Consider the following 26,630-nt stretch of genomic DNA (forward strand, 5'->3'; position numbering starts at 1 on the left):
TTGTGATTGGCTTGTTGAGGACATCTGTTTCTTCCCGGGTCAGTGTTGGTTGTTCATGGTTTTCTAGGAAGTTCTCCATTTCATGTAAGTTGTCCAGTTTATTAGCATATAGTTGCTCATAGTATCTCCTCATTATCTCTTTTATTTCTGCAGCTTCAGTAGTTATGTTTCCTTTCCCATTTCTGATTGCATTTATTTGCATCCACTCTCTCTTTTTTTTTTTTTTTTTTTGTTAGCTTAGCTAGGGGTCCATCAATTTTCTTGATTTTCTCGAAGAACCAGCTTCTGGTTTTGTTGATTCTCTCTGTTGTTTTCCTGTTCTCAGTTTCATTTATTTCTTCTCTGATCTTTGTTATTTCTTTCCTTCTGTTTGCTTTGGGGTTTATTTGCTGTTCTTTCTCTAGTTCCTCCAGGTGGACAGTTAATTCCTTAATTTTTGCTGTCTCTTCTCTTTTAATATGGGCATTTAGGACAATAAATTTCCCTCTCAGCACCGCCTTTGCTTCATCCCATAAGTTTTTATATGTTGTGTTTTCATTGTCATTTGCCTCGAGGTATTTACTAATTTCTCTTGTAATTTCTTCCTTTACCCACTGGTTTTCTAAGAGTGTGTTGTTTAGTCTCCATGTATTTGTGAATTTTACAATCTTTTCCTTGTTATTTATTTCCAACTTCATTCTATTATGATCTAAGATAGTGTTTTTTATAATATCAATATTTTTAAATTTGTTGAGACTTGCTTTGTGACCCAGCATGTGGTCTATCCTAGAGAATGTTCCATGAGCACTTGAGTATCTGCTGTTGTGGGGTGTAGTGTTCTATAAATGTCTGTCGAGTCTAGTTCCTTTATTATATAATTCAACATCTCCGTTTCCTTGTTGATCCTCTGTTTAGATGTTCTATCCATTGATAAGAGCTGTGTATCCAACTATTATTATGGTGTTACCTACTTCTCCTTTCAGTGTTCTCAGTGTTTGCGTCATGAATTTTGGGGCACTCTGGCTTGATGCATAAATATTTATGATTGTTATGTTTTCTTGATGAATTGACCCTTTTATTAATATATAGTGTCCTTCCTTGTGTCTTTTAATTGTTTTACTTTTTAAATCTACTTTGTCTGATGTTAATATAGCTACCCCTGCTTTTTTCTGGTTGCTGTTTGCATGAAATATCTTTTCCCAACCTTTCACTTTCAGCCTATTTTTGTCCTTGTGTCTAAGGTGAGTTTCTTGTAGACAGCATATAGATGGGTCCTGTTTTTTAATCCATTCTGCCAGTCTGTGTCTTTTTTGGGGTATTTAATCCATTAACATTTAGTGTTATTACTGTAAGGGCAGTACTTTCATCTGTCATTTTGTCTTTTGGATTTTATATGTCATGTCTTATTTTTTCCCTCTCTCTTTTTAGCCTTCCTGATAATCTTCATTTCTACACTCTTCTCCAAACCTCTTTCTCCTTTCTTTTCCTATCAGTCTGTAGCACTCCCTTTTGTATTTCTTGTAGTACCGGTCTCTTATTCCCGAACTCTCTCAGTGTTTCTCTGTCTGGAAATATTTTAATTTCTCCTTCATTTTTGAAGGACAGTTTTGCTGGATATAGAATTCTTGGTTGACAGTTCTCTTTCACTATCTTAAATATATCATATCACTGTCCTCTCGCCTGCATGGTTTCTGTGGAGAATTCTGTACATAGTCTTATTGAGCTTCCCTTGTATGTGATGGATTGCTTTTCTCTTGCTGCTTTCAAAATTCTCTCCTTATCTTTGACATTGGACAATCTGATCAGTAAGTGTCTTGGAGTAGGTCTGTTTGGGGTCTATTCTGTTTGGGGTGTGCTGTACTTCTTGAATCTCTAATTTTCTGTCTTTCATAAGAGTTGAGAAATTTTCAGTGATTATTTCTTCTGTTATTCTTTCTGCCCCCTTTCCCCTCTCTTCTCCCTCTAGGACACCCATAACACATATATTTGTGCCTTTCATGTTGTCACTCAGCTCGTAAGACCCTGTTCATATTTTTCCATTGTTTTCACCGTCTGTTCTTTTGTGTGTGTGAATTCAGATGTTCAGTCTTCCAATTCACTGATCCTTTCTTCTGCCTGTTCAAATCTACTGTTGTAACCCTCCATTGTATTTTCATCTCCTCCATTATGCCCTTCATTCCCATAAGTTCTGCCATTTGCTGTTTCAAGTTTATGCATAATCTCTTCCTTATGGTCATCCAGTGTCCTTATATGCTTCATCTCTTTTGCTATATCTTCCTTCAGTTCATTGAATTGATGTAGCATTAGTTGTCTCACCTCTTGTATCTCTGTTGAACTATTTGTTTGTTCCTTTGGCTGGTCCATATTTTCATGTTTCCTAGTATGGCTCATTATCTTGAGCTATCTAGGCAGCTGACTTTCTTGATTAGTTTATTCTGGGGCTCATTTTCTCTCTTTTACCTAGGATTTTCTGGTTGGTTGGCTTTGTTCTCTAACCTCTGGTATTTAGTTCAGCTTCTAGGCCTCTAACTTAGGCTCTATTTAGCTGATCGGAGTTTTTCACCCCTTGCTTTTCTGTTTCTTACCCTTCTTCTATGTAGCCTTTTTTTGTGAGGGTCTCCTCAGATATGGTCAACCCCAGTCCAGCTTTCTCGGTCCAGAGAGGTCCAGGTCTCAGGAGGAGCGTATGGAGTTTCCTTGAGATTGAGACCCTCCTTTGAGGCCTCTAGACTCACTGTTTGTCCTGTGCTGCCCATCAGGTGGCACTTGCCAGTCTGCAGCTCCCCCACCAGTGTAAAGAGGCATGGAGCCTTTAGTTCTCCTGGTGACCCTGACCCTGTTGGGGGCATGGCTGACTGAAGCTTCTTCCTGAATTCCAGCCCCTGGGGCCTAAGCTCCCCAGGCAGGACTGCCACTGGAGCTGGGCCACGTCCCCCTTCTCTTAGGAAGTTATGGTCCTTAGCGAATTTTCTCCACCCCTAGACTTTTTGCTTTGTCTCTCAGAGCTTTCTTAGCTCTGCTCTTGCCTGGGCCCAAATTGCAAGTCTTTGAGGCTTTCTGTAATGGGCTTCTTAGAATAGTTATTTAAAACAAAACAAAACAAAAAAAAAAAAAAAGAAAAAGAAGGGCCCAGTATGGACTATTTACTGTCCTTGCAGTTCTCATGGATATTAAAATTCTAAAAGACAAGGAGTTGAGGGCAATTAAGGAACAATCAAGAAAACAGAGAAATGGGCTTTTCAGAGAAGGGATTTGGATTTGCATTATGTGCCTGGTTCTGTTTGAACTCAGCCCTTCTCAGTATTATGTTCACCCCAACTCCAAAACTCTGTTTTTATTTTTTATTTTTTTGCTGTTTTTGTTAGCCCTCTGTATTATGTTCACTCCAACTCCAAAAGTCTCCTTTTATTTTTATTTTTATTTTATTTTTTTTTTTTGCTGTTTTTCCTAGCCATATCTTTTCTCTGCTGGGCTGACTGCTCCCAGATTCTCAGGTGTCTGGTCTCAGTTTATTTGTGGTTGGAGTTTTTGTTCAGCAGTCTGAGTTTGTTAATCAGTGCTGCAACTGCAGTTCTCCCTCCTGGTTCCCAGCACCGATGGCCCTTCCTCCCTTGGGATTGTTCCTGGCAAGGAGGGCTGTGGGCCCCCTGGCTGCGAGAACTTACAGATTTTGCTGATTTCAGCTAATCCACGTGTTTGTGAGTGTTGTATGAAGTATGTCCAAACTCAAATTGCTCTGCGGTGTCCGGTCCACACAGTTCCTGGCTTTCTACCAACTGCCCCAGAGGAGTAACTCAAACTCACACACCTCACCTCTCTGCTATCTTGCCCCACCTCGCCACTGACTTTTGAGGAGTTGAAATGTGGCTGGTGTAACTGATGAACTGAATTTTTAATTTTTAAAAATTTTACTTTTTAATTTTAAAAGTAACATCCTGTTTGTGGCTACTGTGTTGACTGTGCAGCTCTAAACAAAACCTGATCTTTTGTATTCTAGGCATAAAACATGAAGCTTGAGCTCTTTTTTCCTTTAACAATTGAGTCACCAGGTTCTATTAATCTTCAGGAGTTCCCTCTTTTTCCATTCCTTCCTTTTTATTTTCATACCTTATATAGATTTTCTCAGTACCTTCTGGGAAGTGTCTCACTTCTAATCAGTTCTAGAGATATTTGCAAGATGAATCTTAACAAAACAATGCCATAGTTACTTTAATCATATCCTTGGTCAGCTGAAATGCTTTCAATGGCTAACCATTTTCTATCTTCAGAACATTCCTCAGGGTAGCTTCGTTCTATATTCCCAATCTTATACATGTCCTCAACCACAGTGTGCAACTTGTTTATACTTACTTGTCTTTGCCATTCCCTTACTTAGGTTACTCTTCTGCCTGCTTAGATCCTATCTTTATTTAAGGCGTGAGTCCTGTCTCCTCTGTGAAGTCTTTCTTGACCCTTGGTGATCTTTTTGATCTCTTTCCATATTGCTATTACTACTGCTTGGCAGTTATAATCATATGTATTCTGTACCTTCTTTGTGTCATATACAGTAGCCAAAAAAAATTGATTATGAATTTATTGGAACATCCAAAACATGTTCTTCTAGAAATAATGAGATCTTCTCTTTCTGTTAACAAGTTGTGTTCAAAAGTCTCTTTAATCAATTGTACCTGCAATTCAGCTTATTAAAATGAGTGGACTTACTTTTGGTACCATTTCTTATTCTTTGATTTTTCTAAACTTTTCTGTTCTGTAAATGTTCATGGATTCCATTATAAGTCCACTGAAGTTGTAACTGTCCCTGGCTATGGGCACAAAGTGTTGAGATTTTTGTTATTTGTTATATGGGAAATAAAACCCCATAAAGGCAGGGATTCATTCATTTAATCATTTAATAGGTGTTTATGAAATACCTATTATATGTTAGGATTATTCTAGGTGCTGGGTTATATCAGTAAACAAAACAGACAAATTCTTATCTGCATTGAACCCAAATTCTAGTTGAATATTTTATAATATTTACCCTACCCTTTCAATATGCTTGGATATAAAGCAATAGTAAACTTTCCACTTAGAACTAAGATATGATTGAATAATACTTTTCATGTCATTCAAGTTGTAGAGTTAAATTAATGTTATTGATTTAAAGCCTCAAGATTGTTTCTTTTGTGTCATTTGGAACAGAGCATCCTGAAGATGTAGCTCCTACTGTTGGATTTTCCAAAATTGACCTTAGACAAGGAAAATTTGAAGTAACCATCTTTGACTTGGGAGGTGGAAAGAGAATTCGGGGAATCTGGAAGAATTACTATGCTGAATCCTATGGGGTAATATTTGTTGTGGATTCCAGTGATGGAGAGAGAATGGAAGAAACAAAAGAGACGATGTCAGAAGTGCTTAGACATCCCAGGATATCTGGAAAGCCTGTTTTGGTGTAAGTAGCTTTGTAACATTACTTGGGTATTAGCTAATGAAGAAATTTACATAAGTTACAAAATACTGAATAAGCCAAAATAGCTACCCCTAGTATAATAAAAGTATGTGATTAATTGGGAGTTGTTAATATACTGAAGCCTTGTTATGATGCTGTCTCTAGGGATTAAGGGTTGAGGCTATATTTTGAACAAACCTTATAATTACATCTTTTGGGTATTCAAATTTAAATTCTTTGTTTTATTGATGATTTACTTTTTATCAGATTTTGCATTTTGAAATTGTCTAGAATAAATTTTTTTTTGTCTTTTTATAACTTATAGTCTATTAACAAGGCTCTAGAAGAGTATTTTTGTTTGCAGTGTATTTAAATGGTTTATTTTTTTAATGCCACATTGATTTCCCAATTTCATGTCTGCATCTTCATACTGAACATGTAATCTGTGTCTGTATTAATTTAGCAATATGCTTTTATCAGTGTCCAGCTGTCTCACCATTTTTAAAAAAACTAAGTGACAAAGGACTTTTGCACTACCTGCCTTCATAGCATTTATGCACAGTAAACACTGTAAAGTGCTATAACTATGAGACGTAGTAAAGTGAAAGTTTACAATGCATGTTTATGTTGTTCTTAAACTTGGAGTAAACTGAATATGTGCTTGTGCCTTCTTGTTCCTTTTCTCTCATTCTTATGATCCATTAGTTAAGAATTAAAAAAAAAATTAGCCTATCTTTTGGTTAGGTAAGAAGTGAGAAGCAGAGCTTCTTAGTATAGTCCAATGGTAACTGAACATTTTTCAATGAGGCATATTGTAAGCTCTGATTACAAATGGTAAACTTTATTGTATCATTTTTTGGTAAAGTTTATATTGTTTAATTTCTATATATTTAATCACTTGAGAAGTTATTTGTCTTATATAATTACTTCTCACCTTTATTAAATCTGAAAGTAAACTTTAGTAGTGCTATGTATGAAGAATGAACTTTGTTGAACCCCATAGGCTAAATTAGCCTCTAAAAATGTTTATGCATAGAACCAGTGACTTCTAGATTAAATTAAGTAGTATTAATGACTGATAGTCATTTGAAAAAAAAGTGAGTGCTTTTCTTTAACCAAACACTCGTTTATTTATTAATTTATTTTATGTATTTATTCACTCCTTTATTCTTTCATTCATTAATTCATTCATGCATGCATTAATTCAGTTATTTGTTGAGCACACTTTATGTGCCACGCCTTATTTTGGTGATGGAAATGCCTTTTGGAACAAAACAACAAAAATTCATGTATGAGCTCAAGAACTTACAATCTAGGAAGTGAGACACAATAAATATAGTAAATAAATTAAATTGCACATGAGGTAATAAGTATCTGGAGAAAAATAAAGTAGGAGAAAGAGGATCGGGGGTGCCTTTGTAGCAGTGGTGGCAAGGGCATGTTGTTCTTATAATTTGAATAATCAGGTCTTTTGGAAAAGATGACAGTTGAGTTAAGGGAGTTAGTCATGCAGATCTCTTGAGAAGAGCCTTTAGGCAGGGGCATGCAACTGACAAGTGCTGAGTAATTGGGTAACTCTGTAGGCTAGTGAAATCTCCTGAATGGAAACAAAAAATATTTGTGACTAGGGTGATTGTTTGACCATTATAGTCTCCTAGTCTGTGAAAACTTAGAAAAACATGGTAGGTAATTATGAAAAATATAAAATGTTTATGAAATATAGAGTGATTTGCCTATTACCACTTTTTCTCAAGTGAGAATTACAACCATAGAATTTTTATAAATTAAGTAAATTGTTTTTTAAAGTGAATGTGCTTCAAGAAAATATACAGGGGGAAAAGAAGTGAAACAAAACAAAGTTTCAGTGGCTGAGAGATCTCAAAGTTGAGAGATCAATCTGGAGGTTATTCTTATGCATTACATAGATATTCCTTTTTAGTTTCTAGTGTATTAGAATAGCTAGAAGGAAATACCTGAATATGTTGAATGGAAAGCCAATAGACTTGATCCTTACTGAAAATCGTATAACTTACAGCTTTTATCGTGTAACCATGTGATAGTGAAAACCTGGTGACTGACAGTCTCTTTAACCAGTGTGTACAGATGAGTAATAAAATAATGACCAAAAAATATATAAATAATAGGGGGAGGGTAAAGGATATGGGATGGTTTGGGTGTTCTTTTTAATTTATTTATTTTTATTTTTTAAATGTTTTATTTATTTTGGAGTACTAAAAATGCTCAAAAATTAATTGTGGTGATGAGTGCACAACTATCTGATGATACCGTGTGCCACTGATTGTATACTTTGGATGGATTATATGGTGTGTGAGAATATCTCAGTAAAATTGCATTAAAAATAAGTAAAATATATATATATATATACATACGAAATGTACAAAAAATACGTATTCTTAATTTAGAACATATAAGAAAGAATCAGTTAAAAAAATGTAATTGATCTATCCGTCCAGAGCTAATCACTGCTGACATTTTGATGAATTTCCTATGCGTATTTTTGTAAAACTTACAATATGTGTAGTTTTCATATAAATATAGAAATGTGTCTTCCTCTTTTTTTAACTCGTTGTTTTGAAATAACTTCAAACTTGCAAGAAAGTTGCAAAGAGCTTGCTCTCATATGTTCAGAAGACAGAGCAATAGATGATGGATACTAGGGAGGGAGGGAGGGAAAGAAAGAAATGGTGGTGTGATAGGATGTTAAGGTTGGTGGATCGGGATATCGGGGTCGGGGTATACTGGTTTTCTGTGTATGGAGTTTGTATTGTTTTTGCAGCTGTTCCTGTAAGTTTGAATTTATTTCAAAATAAAATAAAAAAATGTGGTGATGGATGCACTAGTAACTATATAATGGTACTGTGAGCAATTGATTGTACACTGTGGGTGATTGTATGGTATGTGAATATATCTCAATAAAATTGAATTTAAAAAAAAGTTGCAAAGATAATACAAAAACAATACATAGAACTCCAATTTATAAACCCCTCTTCAATATCTGCCCAAGTCTTATATTTGAGAGTTCTCCTGTTCACCTTTTTCTTCTGACCTACAATTAATTTTTCTTATCAGTGCTACTGTCCTAATATTTCTCGAGTCATTACTCTTTATTCCCTTTGATATTACCTCCCTCAACTGCTCTTCACTTTTCCCTTGACTTAGTGATAGCTAGTTTCCTAGCTAGCCTCCCTGCCAACAGCCTTGTCTACCCTCCAAGTTCTCTTAGTTACTGGCATGAGCTCTTTTATTTGATGTTTTACAAATTACAAAACTATTACATGTTTGTTATAACAAGTAAAACAATGCAAGCATATGTAAAAAAATATGAAAGCTTTTTTAAAAATGCAAATTTGATAATTGCACTATTCCCCTGCTTAGAGTACTTAACAGCTTTCAAAATCAAGTGCTACTTCTTTATTTTGGCACCCAGGGCTCTTGGTGATCTGGTTCCAGGGCGCCTCCTTGTTTTACCACTCCCTTTTGCCATTAGCTGCTCAAGCCATAGTGAACTCTTTGCAAGTTCTCTAGTCTTTAAGCTGTTGAACATGCTGCTACCTCCTGCACAGAGTGTTTGTTTCTCAATCTTTTATATGGCTAACTTCTATTATTTTTAGGAGTCAACTAAAATATCTATCCAAGGAAGTTTTCCTAATCACACTCACACATGAACCCCTATCTGAGTATGATATTACTGTTTTGTAACCACCTCACTATATTAAAATTACTTGTTTACCTACGTCTTCATTATACCCTAAGCTCTTTGAGGTCAGAGATCTGAGGGCTCTAATACTGTGCTTCACAAATGTTTGTTTAAGGAACAGAGTCAGGTTCATGATTTAAAAAATACCCATACATACTTACATACTGATGATGCAGGTAATCTGAAATGGGCATGGGACGTTATAGAACGTCTTGGAACTCAGAATATTACTGAGAAACAAGCTGTAGTCAAGTGTAAATTCCATTTGCTCCATTTGCCAGCAGATGGTGATATTGTTATTGTGAAATGTTGGTGTGACATCTGCCAATGAAATGCTTTTTGCCAATTTTTACAAATAATGGAAATTAAGATAAATAGATTAACATGGTGAAAAGTCAGAAGAACTGAATATTTGTCCCATCTTTGCTGTTAATTATTGTGCTCTTGGGCCATTCATAGTTGAACTGGATGATCTTTAATGTTTGTGGACTTTTTAAAGGAAGAGTCAGAGATAAAAACCACCAGTTTATGGCTTTGTAACATAAAACTGTTTACCTAGCAGGACACTGTCTGTTTTATTCCTTCAGTCCTTGAACATTCTGTGCTTAGATTTGATCTTTTTTGACATGTAGATCTTTTTCTGACTTTACATGTACATATATTATTATTTACATAGTCCCTGGAAAGAATTATTTGGAATTATTTGACTTTTGGTCTTTAAAGTGTGGGTTACTGTGGGGGAGTAGGTTAGATAACAATTTTGAGAAGACTACACAGGTGAAATTTATGTTTCTTACACAGTCAGCCTTTAATTGGCATAGTCTATTTTGTTGACAATAGGAAAGAAATGATAAAAAATAATTTAGATTTGAAATACATTATTTTCCTTCTTCTGTAGCAGTTGTATTTCTCTAATTCTGTTGTGATTAAGTCGTACCATACTAACCTAGGAAGGTTCCTAATATAAGGAGAAACACAAGGAATCTGATTTTAGATAGGAGGACTGCCATCTGATTCTCAATGTGAGACTATGTGATCTCTAGCAAGCTACTTTGTTCTTTCATTTATGCAGATCATTTCTACCCTACCTTTCTCACAGAGCAGTTTTGAAGAAAAAAATGTGAGAAAGTAAAAAGTCAGGTTTTACATTCAATGTTGTAAGGACATGAACTTCCCTTCCCCCTTTTTTATTTAAGTGATGCAAAAAATATTTAAGCAAAACAACACATAGGGAAAAAACATCTTTGTCTGCCCTTAGACACCAGGGAAGAGTGCTGTTCCTGTTATAGAATCTTAAAGGAATTTATACAATTTGTAGGGCAAGTGACCTGTATGGAATGAAGGGCTAACCAACCTATGGTTTCCTTACAGCATTGAAAAATCCATTGTATGGTAAGTGGGAAGGACCTTTTGCAGAACCCTGCTAAACTCTGTGCTAGAGGCTTGGTGGGTTGTGGAGAAGTAGGGGGAGGATCCTTGTATTAGGAAGCAGGATACAGTGCCCCTTGTAGCACAGCTGCTTCTTTCCTGCCCACAGACATCTGTGATTCTCATCTGCAGAATACAATTACAGCATCTAATTTCTTTCATTCATCCCTTTTATGAATCTAAACTAGTTGCTATAAGACCCACAAAGCCTCTCAGAACTCATTTTAACACCTGAATAACTCTTTCCTTCTACCCTCCAATAATGGGCAAAAAGATAACAAGACCTCTGAAAAGATTATTTGTTCAATAGAAAGAGATAAACCAGAAGAATTAGAATCTTGCCTGTAATCACCAAATTAGAAATTGCTAGAAACCAGGATTCATTATTGCTGGTGAGATGCAGTGTAGATGACCCAAAAAAAGTGTGGGTACTGGACAGTCTTTAGCTCTGTCCTACTTACAGCATGCGTGATTACAGGTGATGCCTCAGCTCTTAATTTCACTTTATGTCACAGACAAGGTTTCTCTTAAAAAGTTAAAATCACACGTCATCACTAGGCTTTTGTGTTTAATATCTCAGAAGTTCTATTTGGCAGTTCTGTAGCAGTTGTTAATCAGCATAATATTTTAGTTAAAATCTTCTGAAATCAGTTATGAAAAGTTGAGCAACATTGGTTGAGAGAAAAGATGGAGAGTTTGGGAACTGTATTCTAAGAACTACCAAGAGTTTATTTATGGCACTGGCAAGTCACTTTACTTCCTTGGACTTGATGATTAAATGCTTCTATAATAAAAGTAGCTTTGAAATATTAAAATTCTGTGTTTTTCTTCAGTTGTATTTAGTAAGGTGAACCATACTAAAGATTATCAGATAGATTCTGAGAACCAAGCTCAATAAGAAGCTTAGAATGATTTGTATTCCTTCTAGAGAGTAAAAATAGGTGCCAGACATTCTGCATTATGTGCATTTGTTTATTTACCTAGAAAGTCTTTTTTTGGGGTCATGTATACTAGAGAGATAAACTTTAGGCCATACTCTGGTTAACCAAGGGAGCTATGTCTGAATTATGTTATCTACTCCCACCTCCCCTCCTGCTTACACTCTTTCTTTAACCATTTATAAATTAATTTAAAAAGAAAAAAAAAAATCTAAAAAAATCACAAAACCTCAAACTTAGATAGTCTTGACAGGTAAAGAAGGCCTTTCCAAAAGAAAGTTTTGTAAATAACACTGAAATCAGCAGTACTCCCAAGTTTTAAGCTCAACATCCACCATAGAAAATTTCTTTTAATAATATAAGGCACTGGTTACTGGTTACCTATGAAACAAACTGAGCTGGGAGGTATTTTAAGTATCTTAACTTATTGAAATTTTCAGCTACCCAAGGTTACATCAATATTATAAGGAGCCAACCCATGATTCCAAATAATGTGTTTAAAGCATCTAGTACAGTGTTTTGTCGTGCTCTGTAAATATATATGATTATTGTTATTGTTATTGTTGATGATACGACGTGCCTTGGTAGAGATGAATTAGGAGAGCCTGTGGCAACATATCTCATCATATGAATTTAAGCTACCTGAAGCTTATAATTACAGAAGATGGCAATGGCATAGTTTAGTGATTAAGAATATGACCCGTAGTGCTTATACTAATTTCACAATCATTATTTTGTTAGTATAATAATTTCTATTATTAGATACTTCCAGGGCCAGTAGAGTCCCGATGTTGTGCTTCCAACTCCAAATAATTTTTTCACCTTAAAGTAGTTATTTTAAGAATGACTGCTTTTAATGCCTATTAAGTATGTGAATAAAATATACAAAATATTCAACAATTAATTTGTTAAATATGTTGTTTTGCTGCTTAAAATAGGATACTAATTGGTTTGAAAATGTAACAATGAAAATTGTTTGTGATACATTGTATTGTAGTGAATCTATGTTTAAGTCTTGCTTTAAAAAGATTATAAAATGTTACAGTAGTCTTTCACAAATCTATCAGGTATGATTATGCTATTGAGTGTTAAATAATACTTAATATTCTAAGTTTCCATAAGGAAACATTTATGAACAATTAAAAAAAGATTCACTAAGGCTCTGGATAAAAGGATATAACACAGATTTAGAGGGAACAGAGGAGATATGACTGTCACCATCCAGTTAGCTGGGGAGTTTATAATCTTTTTTGAATTTGTCTTTTTTTTTAATGTTCCTTAAACATTTGAAGCTGATGTGTGAAACATTCTCCATTAATGATTGATAATCGACATAGTAGAAAGCTCTTAAATTTCTCTGTATTTAATAAATTAAAAATTATTTTATCGTGTTTATGTAAAATAAATAAGTAAATAACTAAATAAATTCATTCCTTTAAAATACCCAAAATTCCATTGACACGGTTTTCCTACATTGTATGTGCTTGGAAAAGCCACAGCTTTGGTTGGACCTAATTACTTACCTGCTCACTCTGTTTCAGCATGTGGGCATCTAAACACTGATAGGTAAAAACACAACACTGTGCCTTCTGAGTTCACATTAAAGTTCTAACCAGAAATTTCAGATGGGCTCTAACTACTCCCTGGTAATCCTACTGCCTTTCCTACAATGTTTATATCCTCCTTTTCAAAATGACTACATCACTCCTTGTCCTCTCTTCTTCTTCCTCCCTTAATGTATTTTTGCCTCATAGTTCTTTAGGGAAATAGCAACTATCAAACAAGAATTCTCTCATCTTCCCACCATGACATTTACTCCACTATTTGCATTTGTTCCTAAACACTGCTTCCCTTCTATACTTTGAATGAAGTGTCTCTGCTCCTATTCAAGGCCAGCTTCTATGTTTGTGATCCCTCCCCTTTCTGCTTTTGCATATTATCCCTTCCCTTTCTTGTATCAAGAGCTTCTCTTTGGATCCTCTGGATTGTTCCCCTCAGTAGAATGTGCTTTTGTTTCTTATCTTTAAATATTGTGGAAGCCTTTGGCCACATCCTTTCTCCAATTATTGACTCTTTTTTCTAATCCCCTATTTAAGCCTCTGGAAAGGATTACTTGTAGTGGTTGCTGCACTTCTTCATATCACATTCCTTCCTCAACACACTAGTCTTGTGCTTCCATCTCTACAAAAGTCCTTGAACTGCTCTTATTAAAGCCAACACATACCTTCCTGTTGCCAAATCCTTTGTCACTTTCCTGTTCTTAATTTACTTCAAGTTGACTATTTCCTTCTCCTTTAAACTCTCATCTTTCTCATTACAGCACAATTCTTGGGTTTTCTTCTGCCTCATTGATGGTTCCTTCTCAGTCTCCTTTACTGACTCCTCTTTTGCTTTAAATCTAAATTTTGTATTACCCCTGGCCATTTTCTGGGCTTCCTGTTTTTAAATCTATGTACTTCATCCCTGAAGTCGCCTGGCCATAAATACTATTTATTTACCCAATATAGAGACTAATTTATACTTCTAGCCCTGACATCTCCCAAGAGGTTCTATTGGTATAGCTAACATCCTAGAAACTCCCACTTGACATCATATAGTCATCTCATTCTCTTGGCCAAAACAGAATTCCTGATTTTCTCTTCACCCCCAATTCTGAAATCTTCAGTCTCTGTCTTTTCTCATCTCAATGATTGCCTCACCATCCAACCAGTATCTTATAGATTCTACCTCTTAACTCTGTCTATCACATATTGATCTAAATTTTTCCGTTACCACTGTTTTAGTATATAGTGTGTAAGAGCTGGCTCTGGACTCAAAGCCTGGGTTCAAATCCTGATCACTATGTTTAGTTTCTGAGTCCTGGGTGGTTATTTAACCTTTACCATATCTCAATGTTGTTACTGGTGAAACTATTATAATAATATCTACCTCACACTTTACCTACTGTAAAATTATTACAATAATGACCAGGACATAACAAGTACTTTATTAATGTTGAGTGTTAGTATTGCTCCTGCCACCATCACTATCACCACCACCATTCTAATCCAAGCTCATCCCTCTTTCCTTTGCATGTGTTGTACAGTCCTATGGTTTTGTTTTTTAATTCTTATTTTAGTAACATATATACAACCTAAGATTTTTCCTTTGTACCACATTCAAATATGTAATTCAGTGCGGTTAATTATGTTCACAATGTTATGCTACCATCACCACTATCCATTATGAAAATTTTTTCGTCTCCCCAAATAGAAACTCTGTAAATTTAAGCATTATCTACCCACTCTCTACCCCCACCCAAACCCCTGTATTCTAGTTTCTGACTCTGTGAATTTGCTAATTCTTACTACTTCAGATTCAGTGAGATCATATTGTCCTTTTGTGTTGGCTTATTTCACTCAGTACACGCCGTCATCTCTTGCCAGGGATATTGCAATAGCTCTCTAATTGTTTTCCATACCTATATGCTTGCCTTCCACTTCCCTAAAACCCATTTTAATCTATTCTACATACAATACATAGAATAAACTTTCTGATATATAAATTATATAACATTACTTCCAGGTTTAAAGCAGTCTGAGGACCTTGCTTTGATTTCACTTGCTATAAACCTTAGACTTCTATGGCGTACTGAACTTTAAATCTAGCCCCTGCTAACCTTTCTTAACCTTACCTCTTAACTATACTCCCTCTTTTCCAAAATGCCCTAGCAGTACTGGCCATTTTTTTTTTTTGAACAGAGTAAGCTCATACTCTCCTCAGCATCTTTTCATTATTTGTTTTCTATGCCTGATATATATCCTCCTCTGTCCTCATCATTCAGATCTTCACTTAAATATTACCTTTCACAGAGTCATTCAGTGACTACCCAACCTTAAGAAGCCACCCTGACAGTCTCTCTTTCATCACCCTATTTTAATTCTGCACAGATTTAATATTATCTAATATTTGTATTTGTTTGTTATCTTCTTTCTCCACCAAAATGTGAGTTCCAAAACTCTATCCCTGTGTGAGCTCATAACTTATATCTCTAGACCATAGTACAGTGCCTGGCTTTAGCTGACAAAACCTTCAGAAATATAATTACCTGCACTTTGACTTTATCTGCAAAGTCTCCTGAACCAGTATCATGAATGGATCCAGTTTTGGGAAAGCAGTGCCTCAAACCACAATGCTAGTCTGTAAGCTAAATTTAGCTCCCAGGTACCAGCTAGATATCTCATCAAGTACATAGTTGGATTTTTCCAAGATTTGTTCACCACTGAGTTAACTGACCTATCAGAACATAAAAAATTTGATACAGACTCTTGTCTGGTTTTGCTTTAGTGTAGCACCTTTAAGGTCTTACTTTATACAATTCTTAACCACCAAAATATTCCCAAGTAAGCCAAAAGGATTGCTTAAGTAGTCATCACTTATTGAACATGCCCCTTGGCATAAAGCGTTGGAAGTTACAAAAATGAATAATCATCTTCATATCTGATCAGAAACTTAAGATCATTCATCTCATTTTCAATAGTTAATTGCATGCTTAAAGGTAACCATATTGTTTTTAGTTTAATTAACTGTTTATGAGTACCTAGATTTAGAAGAGACTAGAAAACACGTTTGACATTTATTTAAACCACTTCTCTATTTTTTCATGATTTTGGAGTGCAACAGGTTTGCAAAGGTTCGCTTTGCATCACTGGCTTCAGAAGTTTCTGTAATTCTAGTGGGTAAGGGCTAAAAGGGAAATTATAACTTACTAATGATTAAAGGTATTTGAATAGATCCATGAAATGAGGAAAAGCAATATAAGATGCTGAAATGGGACACCCTCATCCTAAAGCTGAAAACATTTCTGAAGTAGTTTCTTTATTGTGAACTACAGCATGGACAGCAGCAACAACACAATACTTTGCAAGGATTTCTTTTTTTGTATTTTGCAGCTATTCCGAATTTCTCTTTAGTAGTGATAACATATTCTTTTGTACTATTCACTGTCATTTCAATATTGTTGATGCTTTCTCCATGCTCCTCTACTAAAAGAGATATCTGAATAAAAATGTCCCTTAAATCCTTTATTTGGCTCTCCAAATTAACAAGTTCCTTGTGTCTCTGTTCTATCTCTGAGAGTTGTGCTTTAGTGATACTGATTTCTGTAAGTAAGCTTCCATTGAAAACTTCCCATTTTCCTTGAAGAAGCATATCATTTACTTCTTCTTCAGACACTTCTTTTCCAGCAACTTCAAACTGACGGAAAATAAATGTCTTGCACTTCTCTTGCTTTGCTGTTATTGTGTCGTTGTATATAAACATAGTTTGCTGGAAATGGCGGAACATCACAGCATGCTGAGATTTAAGTATCCTTGTGATCACTGATGATGGTCCGTTTTCAGTCTCTGACTTTTTAACTTCTTTTATTAAATCATCCAAACTTCTTTTAATGTGTTCTGCCTGGGTTTTTATCTCCTTTGTAGTGCTAGATTCTCTCTTAAGTAGACTAAATCTTCTCATTGAAGCCAGTAGACTTTTCTGTTGCTGCCCAAATTTTTGAACATCTTCTGTCAAATTGTTAATACACTCCTGTAGTTTTTGGATCTCATGTAGGTGTCTCTCAACCACAGGTTCTCTTTCATAAATAACAGCTTGCTGCACAAACTCCCCTTGTTCCTCTGCCTCCGTGTTCGACACATGCCTGTCTCTAGAGAGTTCAATTTCCTTTGTTCGCTGTTTTAATTCTTGAAGTCGGTCTTTCATCTTCCCATTCCTTCTAAGAAGCAAAATTGAAAAAAGAGAAGTTTGATATCTTCCCGCAGTAGCAGCTGGCTTCACATAGTTATGCTTGTTGCTCTCCTAGGTTTCTGAAAAGAGATTTAAAAAATAGGAAAATCAATAAGAATTTCCTTATAAAGGTCATTGAAATGAATGTAAAAGTCATGTAAAATAATGTATATATTACTTTGCTTGATGTTGGGCTGCTCTGAGTTCCATTTAGTGGGTAAAGTAGCTGAGAAAGCAATGATGGAGATTAAATTGTCCAAAAAATGGTTTCTTCAGTATCATGATACTGTCAGATGATAGATTTTTTAATGTACAGTGCTTTTGACCATACTTTCAATTTTTAGAAGTAATCTTTAGATTCTGAATGTACCCTTGTTACTAAAGATACTGTTCTCAGTTAATTTGGTTAACTAATGTTAAAAATACACTAATTTTGCTCAATGTGCACACTTCGGTTACAACCAATATAGTGAAAAGGAAGAGTCTTTATGAGAGCTTTAAGCAATATAAACAATGTTGAATTTATCTTAAAATTTCCAAGGCTTCAGGATTGATTAACATGTTATCTGATGTCACTTTGTTTTCTTATCCATTACAAAATATGAAAACATATTCTTGGTTTATGTTAATTTCTCACTCTTAGCATTCCTATGCAAAAATACCTAGATTGTCCTAGAACAAAGTTTACATTAATATTTTTACAAATGTAAGATATATATAAAATCTTGTTTTGGGGGTACGGATATTATATCTGAACATTTATCACTTCCTGTGTTGGTAGTTATCCACAAGGTCAAATTGATTTACATAACTTATATTAAGTGAATAAGAAGAAATCTTTTTAATAAATCACTTTTTTACAGAGTATACTGATTTTAGGAAGGCATTTAATAATGTTTTTTATGATATTTTTTCAGATAAGAAACTGTTCAGGGAGTTCAAATAGCTTGTTGAACCACATATGATATCAGTATCAACTAGAGAAAAGGCCTCTAATGTCATGTTCAGGGACTCGGTCTTTGATATGTTTATGCAAATATATATATTTTTTTGTATCGGAATTTTTCTCTGTTGTTAGGGCTTTGATAAAATATCAAGTAAATTTTTTTAAGTGTTTGACTTCAAGCCATGAAATGAGAATTGTGTGTGATTTTATTTTGTACACACCACAGTACCAAGTGTATTATGTACTTCCTTTGCCAACCCAGATTAGAGATTATATTTCTAAAAAATAGTGTGATTAGCAAAACTGTTATTGGTAAGATCCAGAACTCACACAGTAAGGCATGGGTCAATAAAGTATGTACAGACATTTATAAATGTTGTTGAAATTTTAAATGTGAACATTAGGTTCTAGATCTAAAGTGTTAAAACCGGCTCTGGCAGATGACCTATTTCTTAAAGCACTGTAGCATCAATTAACACAATTAATTGTTTCTTCTTGAAACACTTCCAGGTGCTTTTCCTTGTTTTCTGCTTACCCTTTCTTCATCGTTTCCAAAAGTTTTATGTTGTGCAGATTGTATCATCTTAAAGTTTTTCAAACAATCCTTGCCTTAATTTGTACTTGAATTTCTCCTTGTCATCTTTCATTTTAATATCTTAGGAAAATGTTTGTTTAATACACTGCCTTTTAGTAAATTATCTCAATGCTTTAGGACAAATTCTCTATCTGGATACTCTATTGAGAGAGGGATGGTTTTTTTTTTAATTCAGTTTTATTGAGATATATTCATAATAAAATATATCAGTCATCTACAGTGTGCAATCAGTTGTTCCCAGTACCATCATATAGTTGTGCTTCATCACCACAATCAATTTTTGAACATTTTCATTAAGTTCTTCACTGTGATCTCAGCCATTCCACCTGTTTCAGTCTGGTGTACAATGCATCTCTGGTCGCAGAAGTAACCAAAACAGTGTTCCAAACAGTTCCTGGCTATTTACCAGCTGTCGTAGAGGAGTAACTAAAATTCCACACCAGTCTGCATCTTTCCCTGCCCTATACAAATATTTTATCAGTGATTTGCATGTTGTCATGGGAGACATACTTATCAAAGTTGTGGTTGGTACAGAGTTTGGAGGGTTCTCGAGTATATCAAAGTATATAGTTGGGATTGAAAACATTAAAACAGCATGAAACAATATACTAAAAGTAACAAAACATATTTAACAAAGATAAATGTAAAGTATTGCATTCTGTTGTTGAGAAAATACCTTCACATCTACAAAATGAGGGACCCTTGGTTTCACAACTGTTGCCCATGAAAAATACGGGTTTATTTTGTGAGGTTTTTATTAGAACTACCAGAGCTGTTCATGTGCTTTCATGAATAACAGTGTGTTATCTAGATAAAATAAGAATGATACTTGTTCCACTGACTCTACTGCTAGTCAGAGCAAATGAGGAGGACTATGTTATGTTCTGAGTGTAATAATTTAAAGTGAAAGTTGATAAATTAGGAATTTCCAAATTAGCATGAAAAATGAGATTAGAAAACTATACCATATGGAAGATCATTGAAAGGAATTTAAGTATTTGTACTGTAAAAGGAAGACTAAATGAATACATACAGTTATCTTCTAAAATGTGAAGGACTGTACATACAAGATGGATTAGAATTATTTGGCTTAACTCCAAAGGGCAATGTGCAGAGAAATTACAGAGAGAGGTTTGGTTTAGTATGAAGAGGACTTTCCAAACAATTGAAGTATAATTGAAAAGTTAGACAACATCTTAGAATTGTCCCAAGATGGAGTAAACTGTCTCTTGAGATAATAAGCGTGCCATCATTAGAGATGTTCAGTATGTTCTTGACTGATGATCCAGTCAAGGATGTTGTAGAAATTATGCTTGTATGGGGTAAAAAGTTAAAACAATGGCCTCATGACATTCCTTTGGTACTATGAAAGTACCAATATTTCATCAAATAATTATTGAGGCCTACTGTTTGCAAACTTTTAAATGCTGTAGTATACAGTCAATAATGCCCTCCCTTGAGGAATTCATAGTCTGTGAGAGGGAGAGGGTAAATATACAAGTATAGATAAACAAAATAATTGATCTGTCTTGATACATCAATCGAGCAAGCTCTCTTTAAGAAGATATTTGGGCTGAGAGCTGTTTTAAGAATGAAACAAATGCCAAAATGATAGAAATTAATGAGAAGAGTAACATAGGAGGAATGAAGTCAAAAAGGTAGGCAGGGACCAGTTCATAAAAGGCTTTAAGGGCCAAAGTAAGGAGTTTAGATTTTATTCTGGATGCAGTGGAAGACAAATGAAGGTTAAGCAGTCCATTATCAACAGAAAAATAAAGCAGAAAAGACCGAGTTCCCATATACGCCCCCTTATACACACAGTTTTTGCTGTTGTTAACACTTTGCGTTAGTGTGGTACCTTTGGTAAAATTGATAGAACAATAGTATTATAGTCCATAGTTTACATTAGGGTTCACTGATTTATACTTTTTTTAAATCACCCTTGTTGCTTGCTGTATAGAGAATAGTTCCCTGGGGTAGGGGAAATTGTTTACAGGAGAGAGTTGGATGATAATAATAAAGATGAAATTAACAGGAACTATTCAGGATATATTTTCGAGTTAGAAACAACTGGCCTTAGTGAGATTTCAACCCATCAGTAGCAGTGAACACAATTTATTGTTTCTTCTTGAACACTTTCAGGTGCTTTTCCGGGTTTTTTGCTTACCCTTTTGACTTCTTCATCGTTTCCTGTGCTGGTTTCTATCTCCCCCACCTCTGAATATTGGAAGTCTTCCGGGCTAAGTCCTCTTTTTATCCACCATCATTTCTCCAGTCTTCTCATCCAGTCTCATCACATTAAATGCTGTCCATTTGCTGATGACTCAAATTTGTATCTCCAGCTTAGATTGTTCTCCTAACACCAGACTGTCCACTTGACAGCTCCACTTGAATTGTCTTTGTCTAAAACTAAGCTCCTGATACTCCTCTGACCACCAGACTGCTCCATCTCAGTAAATGGCAACTGTTCTTTCATTTAAAACTTTGGAGTCTCATGCGTGACTCTCCTATTTTTCCTTCTCCTACTTGATGTCCACACTAATAGCAAATCTTGTCAATCCCTCTTTCAAAGTCTATCTAAATCCAAACACCTCTCACCACTTCCCTGGTCCAAGTTATCATCATTTCTCACCCAGTTTACTGCCAGTAAGCTTCCAAGTAGTGTCCTTGTTTCTTCCCTTGCACCCCTCTCTCCTTTGGTCTTAACATGGAAGACAGAGTTAAAATGTAAGTCAGATCATGTCATTCTTGTTTTTGAAATCTTTCAATAGCATTTTATATTAAAGGACAAGTCAGTTTTTTTTAAAGCCTACAAGGTCCTCCGCTTCCTCACCCTATTTTTTTACCTCTGACCTCACCTCCTCCAACCCCCACCCCCACCCCCTCTGCTTCAGCCATGCTGTCTGCTATTCCTCACACAAACTAGGCATGTTCCTGCCTCAGGGCTTTACCGTTTACTGTTTCCTCTGCCTGGAATGCTCTTCTCCATATAGGGCATGATTTCTTAATGTTCCTCACATTCCTCCAACTTTAGGTCTTGCTCAAAATATCACCTTCTCAGTAAGGCTTTCCCTGGTACCTTATCTCAAATTGCAGTCACCCTCTCAACCCTCTGACCCTTCCCAGCTTTTTCTTCTTCCTTTTCTTTATTTAACATGCTAAATATTTTACTTATGTATCTTATGAATTGCCTGCCTTCTTCTCCAAATATAGGCTTCATAAAGGCAAAGATTTTATTCATTCCAGTATTCCCAGCTCCTTGATGACTCTCACGTTGAGCTCTCAATACCTCATATTTACATGAGGTCTTAATATCTGCCAGGCACAGTACTAAGTGCATTGCATGTTCTTCTAAGAACTTTGAATTAAGTATTAACATGATTCCTATTTTAAAGATGATGAAATTAAGAACAGCGTTTTAGTAACTTAACCAAAATGTCAGTGGTATATAGAACAGGAATTCAAATTCACCAACGTCTGGAATGAAGGACTCACTCTACTATGCTATAAAGCCTTTTTCAGTGGTGTCCCCATGCTACAGAGAGAAGAGCTAGGGTGAGTTCTGAGACAAGGCAATTAGGTCAAAGGAGTGGTTGGAAAAGATGCCAGGTCACAAGGGACAAGACCTCAAAATTGTTTTTTTTAATAGAAAAGCTCCTTTATAGATATTAAAGATTTACTCAGAAACATTTGCTGATTAACTGTATTGCTGAATACAGTTTGGGAATGTTTTAGAGTAAGTTTTTGAGGCCTGTAATACACTTAAAGATTTCTGCTGTTTATTTATTATATTTAAGCCAAATAGCTTGTAGTGCTTTATTTTGTTACTGATTTGTTGTATTAATTAAAAAATAAACAAACAAAAAGTTTAATTAACTCAATTTATGCAAATAAGGGACTTTTAAACCAGGAAGGGATTTCTCCCCAGCTTTTCATTCTTTGTATTTTATCTTACTTTCATCTTACCTGCAAGGAATAATTTTTCTACTTAGGAGTAGAACAATGCAAAGCTAGTGGTTCTTTAATGTCCATGGGAAAAAATGATAAGCTATGACATTAAACCTGGAAAATTTGTGAAAAGGGAGATTATTCAGGGAGAAATATAAGAAGGTAGTATAGATAGGACTGCCATCTTTGGGTATCAGAAAGCAGATAAATATAAAATGCTATTAATCCATATGTTAGGATGTTTTGTAGGAATTTATTGGCTTTTTTTTCTATACAGATAGGTATTATGGCATATAATCAGAATGTATTATATGATCAAAACAGAGGAAATGAAGAAAATATATATGTGAGCATACTATTATTTATGTCCTTTATTAAAATAAGAACAAATTGATTTTAATAGGGAAAAATTTTGAGTACTAGAACAACAAAATAAATTTGCAGAAAATCTGATATTCTCTTTTCTTTACATCCCTATAAATTACTGATATTAAAGGAAAGGCATTAGAGTAAGATTTCCTTTCAGTGTCATATACCATGGCATACATATTATAGAGGATGATGTGACCTATAAAGTTCATTCTGTGATCATCTTGGCTTATGAACCTTATGTCTTCATGTATTTCTTTTGAACATTTAAAATATAATTATGTTATAGATCCTTCACATTGTTAGGCTACATCTGGCTTCTCAGGAATAAACTCCCTTGTTTGTTGTATTTGCTGTTTCTTTTGGTGGCAAATTTTCTGAGTCCGTTTTTGTGGTTATCACTACTAGGTCCCCTCTGGAGTTTACCCATTGTAGCCCAGGTCATATAAATATGGGCCTGATTTTCCTCTAGTAATTTTTATAGCCTGGAGCGGGTAGTCCACTTCCTGCCGAAATCCTGGGAAGGTCAACTGCGAATTTCCTATCTTTGTATAGGGATTATGTTCTATTTTCCCTAGTATACTACTTCATCTAGGAAATCCGGTTCCAGTTCCCTGTTTAGGCACAAACCCAACTTCTAAGCTGTAATACTTGCTTTCAGTAGGTCAGTAGAGTTAGCTTCAATTCCTGCTATCAAATTTGACTATTATGAGTGTATTCCTTCTTCATTTCTGGAACCTGGAAATTTTCCTCTCTTACTTTCAAGTTTAATAAGTATTTTACAATTTTGTCTGTCTTTTTTTTCCCCATAAGATTATATTAAACATTTCTGTGTATTTGGAGCAGGAGGGGAGAATTTTGTATCTGTACTCTTCCTTAAAAGTCATAGGTTAAAAGTCAGAGTTTATTATTATTACAGAATTAATATTATTCATCTGTGTTGAAATTGACTTAATGTAGGTACTCAGGTGTACTTACATGCTGTATATAAATTATATTTTCCGGTATTTGCATACTCATAACTTTATATATAACTATTTCCAGTTTAATTGCCTGATCTCATATCTTCACAAATTGGAATATTAGACAAATGAGACACCTAAGCTTATTAGAATTTAAAAGTTGGAAGAGACCGAGATCATATAGGTATAAAAATATTAATTGCATAATTGTGAAATCATTTAATTGCTTAGGCTAGATAAGATTGAGGAGACCACCATTTTGCACAATCTTTTCTGTGCCTTAAATTTATTTTCCTAATGTTCGAAGAGTTCTAAACAAATATGAATCATTTTTCAGCATGTTTAACTTACTGCTTTGCTATACAGAATTATACTAGCAATAACTGCATATATCTATAAGCTTAAATGTGATACTTGAGAACAGGAAGTTAGAACACTAATTTATGGTAATCAGTTTTGGCAATTTGTTCTTAGAGATAGAGAAGTAAACCCATATGACTCAAATAAAACTTTCCCCACCCTATTTTAGATAGGAAACATTCCCAGGGACAGGAAAATTAATAGAAATTACCTAGTGCTTTAAGAAATATACTCTGGGATGGATACTCTATAGATTTATATATATTTTTAAAAGTAAAACATTCCTTTCTATAGTTATGATATTAAGTAAAATATTTCAAGAAATATAACGAGTTTTTAGCCAACATAAAATATTCTTTTGGGTGTGAAGATAATTTGCGAATTTCCCTAGTTCAAGCTGAAATTATTTGAATATTAACATCTGGCTACTTAAATGAGACAAAAGAATGGCTTCAAAAGCAAACTAACAAAAATTATTGTAAATTTCAAATGTTCTTTCTCTGCTAAATTTAAATTATCTGACATTTTTTGTAATGTGGTCTTTAAATGCTTTTTATTATGCTTTTTATTTAGTTAAATAAGCTAATGTAAAACAGTAAGATTATTATTCTTGTTTAAATATCAAATCTTCTTTAATTTTGAACCCTCACTTATCTTACTCAAGTAAGCTATAAATACGTAGAATCGCCTCTATTAAATTTACAACCATGTAGCCATGAAGATAAAATGTTATTAATCCTAAGTATTATATGAACAACTTACAAGACCAACTTTAAAATACTTATTCAAAGTCACTATTATTTTGATTTGGAGTATGGTGCCTATTGAATTCTAACCTGGTAACAGTTATATGATAACTTTGAAGAAATCTCAAAAAAAAAAAAAATGTTTGGGCTAAGCATCTAAATATTGTTTAATTTTGAAAGTGTCATACCTATCTATATATATTGCTTATGTGATGCTGACTTCAATTTTTCAAATTATCAAATCAAATGTAATTTTTATATTAAATTTTATAATTTAAGTACTTTCAATACACTAACAGACATTAAAGAGGTAACTGGGTACTTTGATATTTTACAGTAGTCTTTTTACAATAAGATAATTTTCTGATTTCTTGAAGTTAATTTATAAAAATTCTGGGAAACCACAGTGAAGAAATTAAGACCTTGTAGAAAATTATCTTCACTTTAAAGGTTATGTATGTATCACAATTAAGCATAAGCTGCTTTGCAAGTTTAAAAGTAAAGGTATTTTTTCAGGCAAGCATAGTCTGTTTAATTAGTAATCTGTTTATAAACGAAAGAATTTTAAGTTTGTTTTTATAAGACCTGGCTTTCTAGTGTTTCCAGAGTGAGTTGTTTTGTAAACGACTTAAAAAAGAAAAAGCTATTTCCTTTGAAGTTTATTTTTGTTTAAGTGATGTATTTCCAAGGGCTCAAAATCCAATACCCAAACCTCTTTTAGGATATCAGTAGCATATAGGAACAAATCAGCTGCCTATAGCCAGTCCAGATCTGAACAAAATAAGTAACTTGAATGATCTGTTGAGTTGTTTTTAAATAGTATAACCAGATTTCAGCCTATGGATGTCTGATATTTAAAAGTGCAAAAAAGAGTCATTTATTTACCTTTCTGTCTTGTTCCTTTTGTTGATTTTCCACGTGCGATGGAGTCCTGCTTTGGAGAGAAAATCTGAAAATCATCTCATGTAATGTTTTGATCAAATTATTTAAATATCCATCCAGTAGTTCACAGGCTAATTTCTGTATAGTTTTCGTATGGTGAGTTTAACTGAAAACCAAATAACGAGGTCAAATAAGTTGGAGATAAAGTTGTTCTTTTGCTGTTAATATTGTATGAGGACAGATTGCTTACTTCACACTTGGAGAATCCGGTTCTGCTTGTTAGACGCCTATTCTTTGGCTTAAAGAAAAATCATTTTCATTGGAGCTAGTTGGTAACAGGAAGTCCTTGTTAAACTGCCTACACTGAGTGAGTATATGGCACAACTCTGTAATCCTAGTTATACATTATATATAAAATACATTCCTCATAAAAAATAGCTTTGTGTTTAAACAAGGGTTGCTTCTTTATTTTCTTTACATATCAAAACTTGCAAGAATTTAGAATTTGAAATAAATAGGAATAAAAAGAAGCTTGATGTTAAGGGCTTATATTTTTTTCATTAAC

General features: G+C 34.4%; 2 protein-coding genes across 4 annotated transcripts in view; one reads left to right on the forward strand and one right to left on the reverse strand.

Moving 5' to 3' along the window:
• ARL13B (ADP ribosylation factor like GTPase 13B) overlaps positions 1-26,630 on the forward strand; it is a 102,536-nt gene that overhangs the window by 28,119 nt on the left and 47,787 nt on the right. For all 3 annotated transcript variants that reach the window (XM_037833963.1, XM_037833980.1, XM_037833972.1), the window contains one exon: positions 5,161-5,410. In XM_037833963.1, coding sequence (XP_037689891.1) covers positions 5,161-5,410 — 250 coding nt within the window. The remainder of the gene's footprint in view (positions 1-5,160; positions 5,411-26,630) is intronic.
• STX19 (syntaxin 19) lies at positions 16,106-26,293 on the reverse strand. Its single transcript, XM_037833991.1, has 2 exons — positions 26,069-26,293; positions 16,106-17,337 (listed from the first exon to the last, which is right to left on the reverse strand). The coding sequence occupies exon 2, from the start codon at positions 17,231-17,233 to the stop codon at positions 16,349-16,351; it is 885 nt and encodes a 294-aa protein (XP_037689919.1). The 5' UTR covers positions 17,234-17,337; positions 26,069-26,293; the 3' UTR covers positions 16,106-16,348.

Source organism: Choloepus didactylus, chromosome 1, assembly GCF_015220235.1.
Source record: "Choloepus didactylus isolate mChoDid1 chromosome 1, mChoDid1.pri, whole genome shotgun sequence".
Lineage (NCBI taxonomy): Eukaryota > Metazoa > Chordata > Mammalia > Pilosa > Megalonychidae > Choloepus > Choloepus didactylus.

Bases quoted from the DNA above. Each gene is read 5' to 3' on its own strand.
- STX19 (XM_037833991.1), bottom strand. From the start codon at position 17,233: ATGAAAGACCGACTTCAAGAATTAAAACAGCGAACAAAGGAAATTGAA.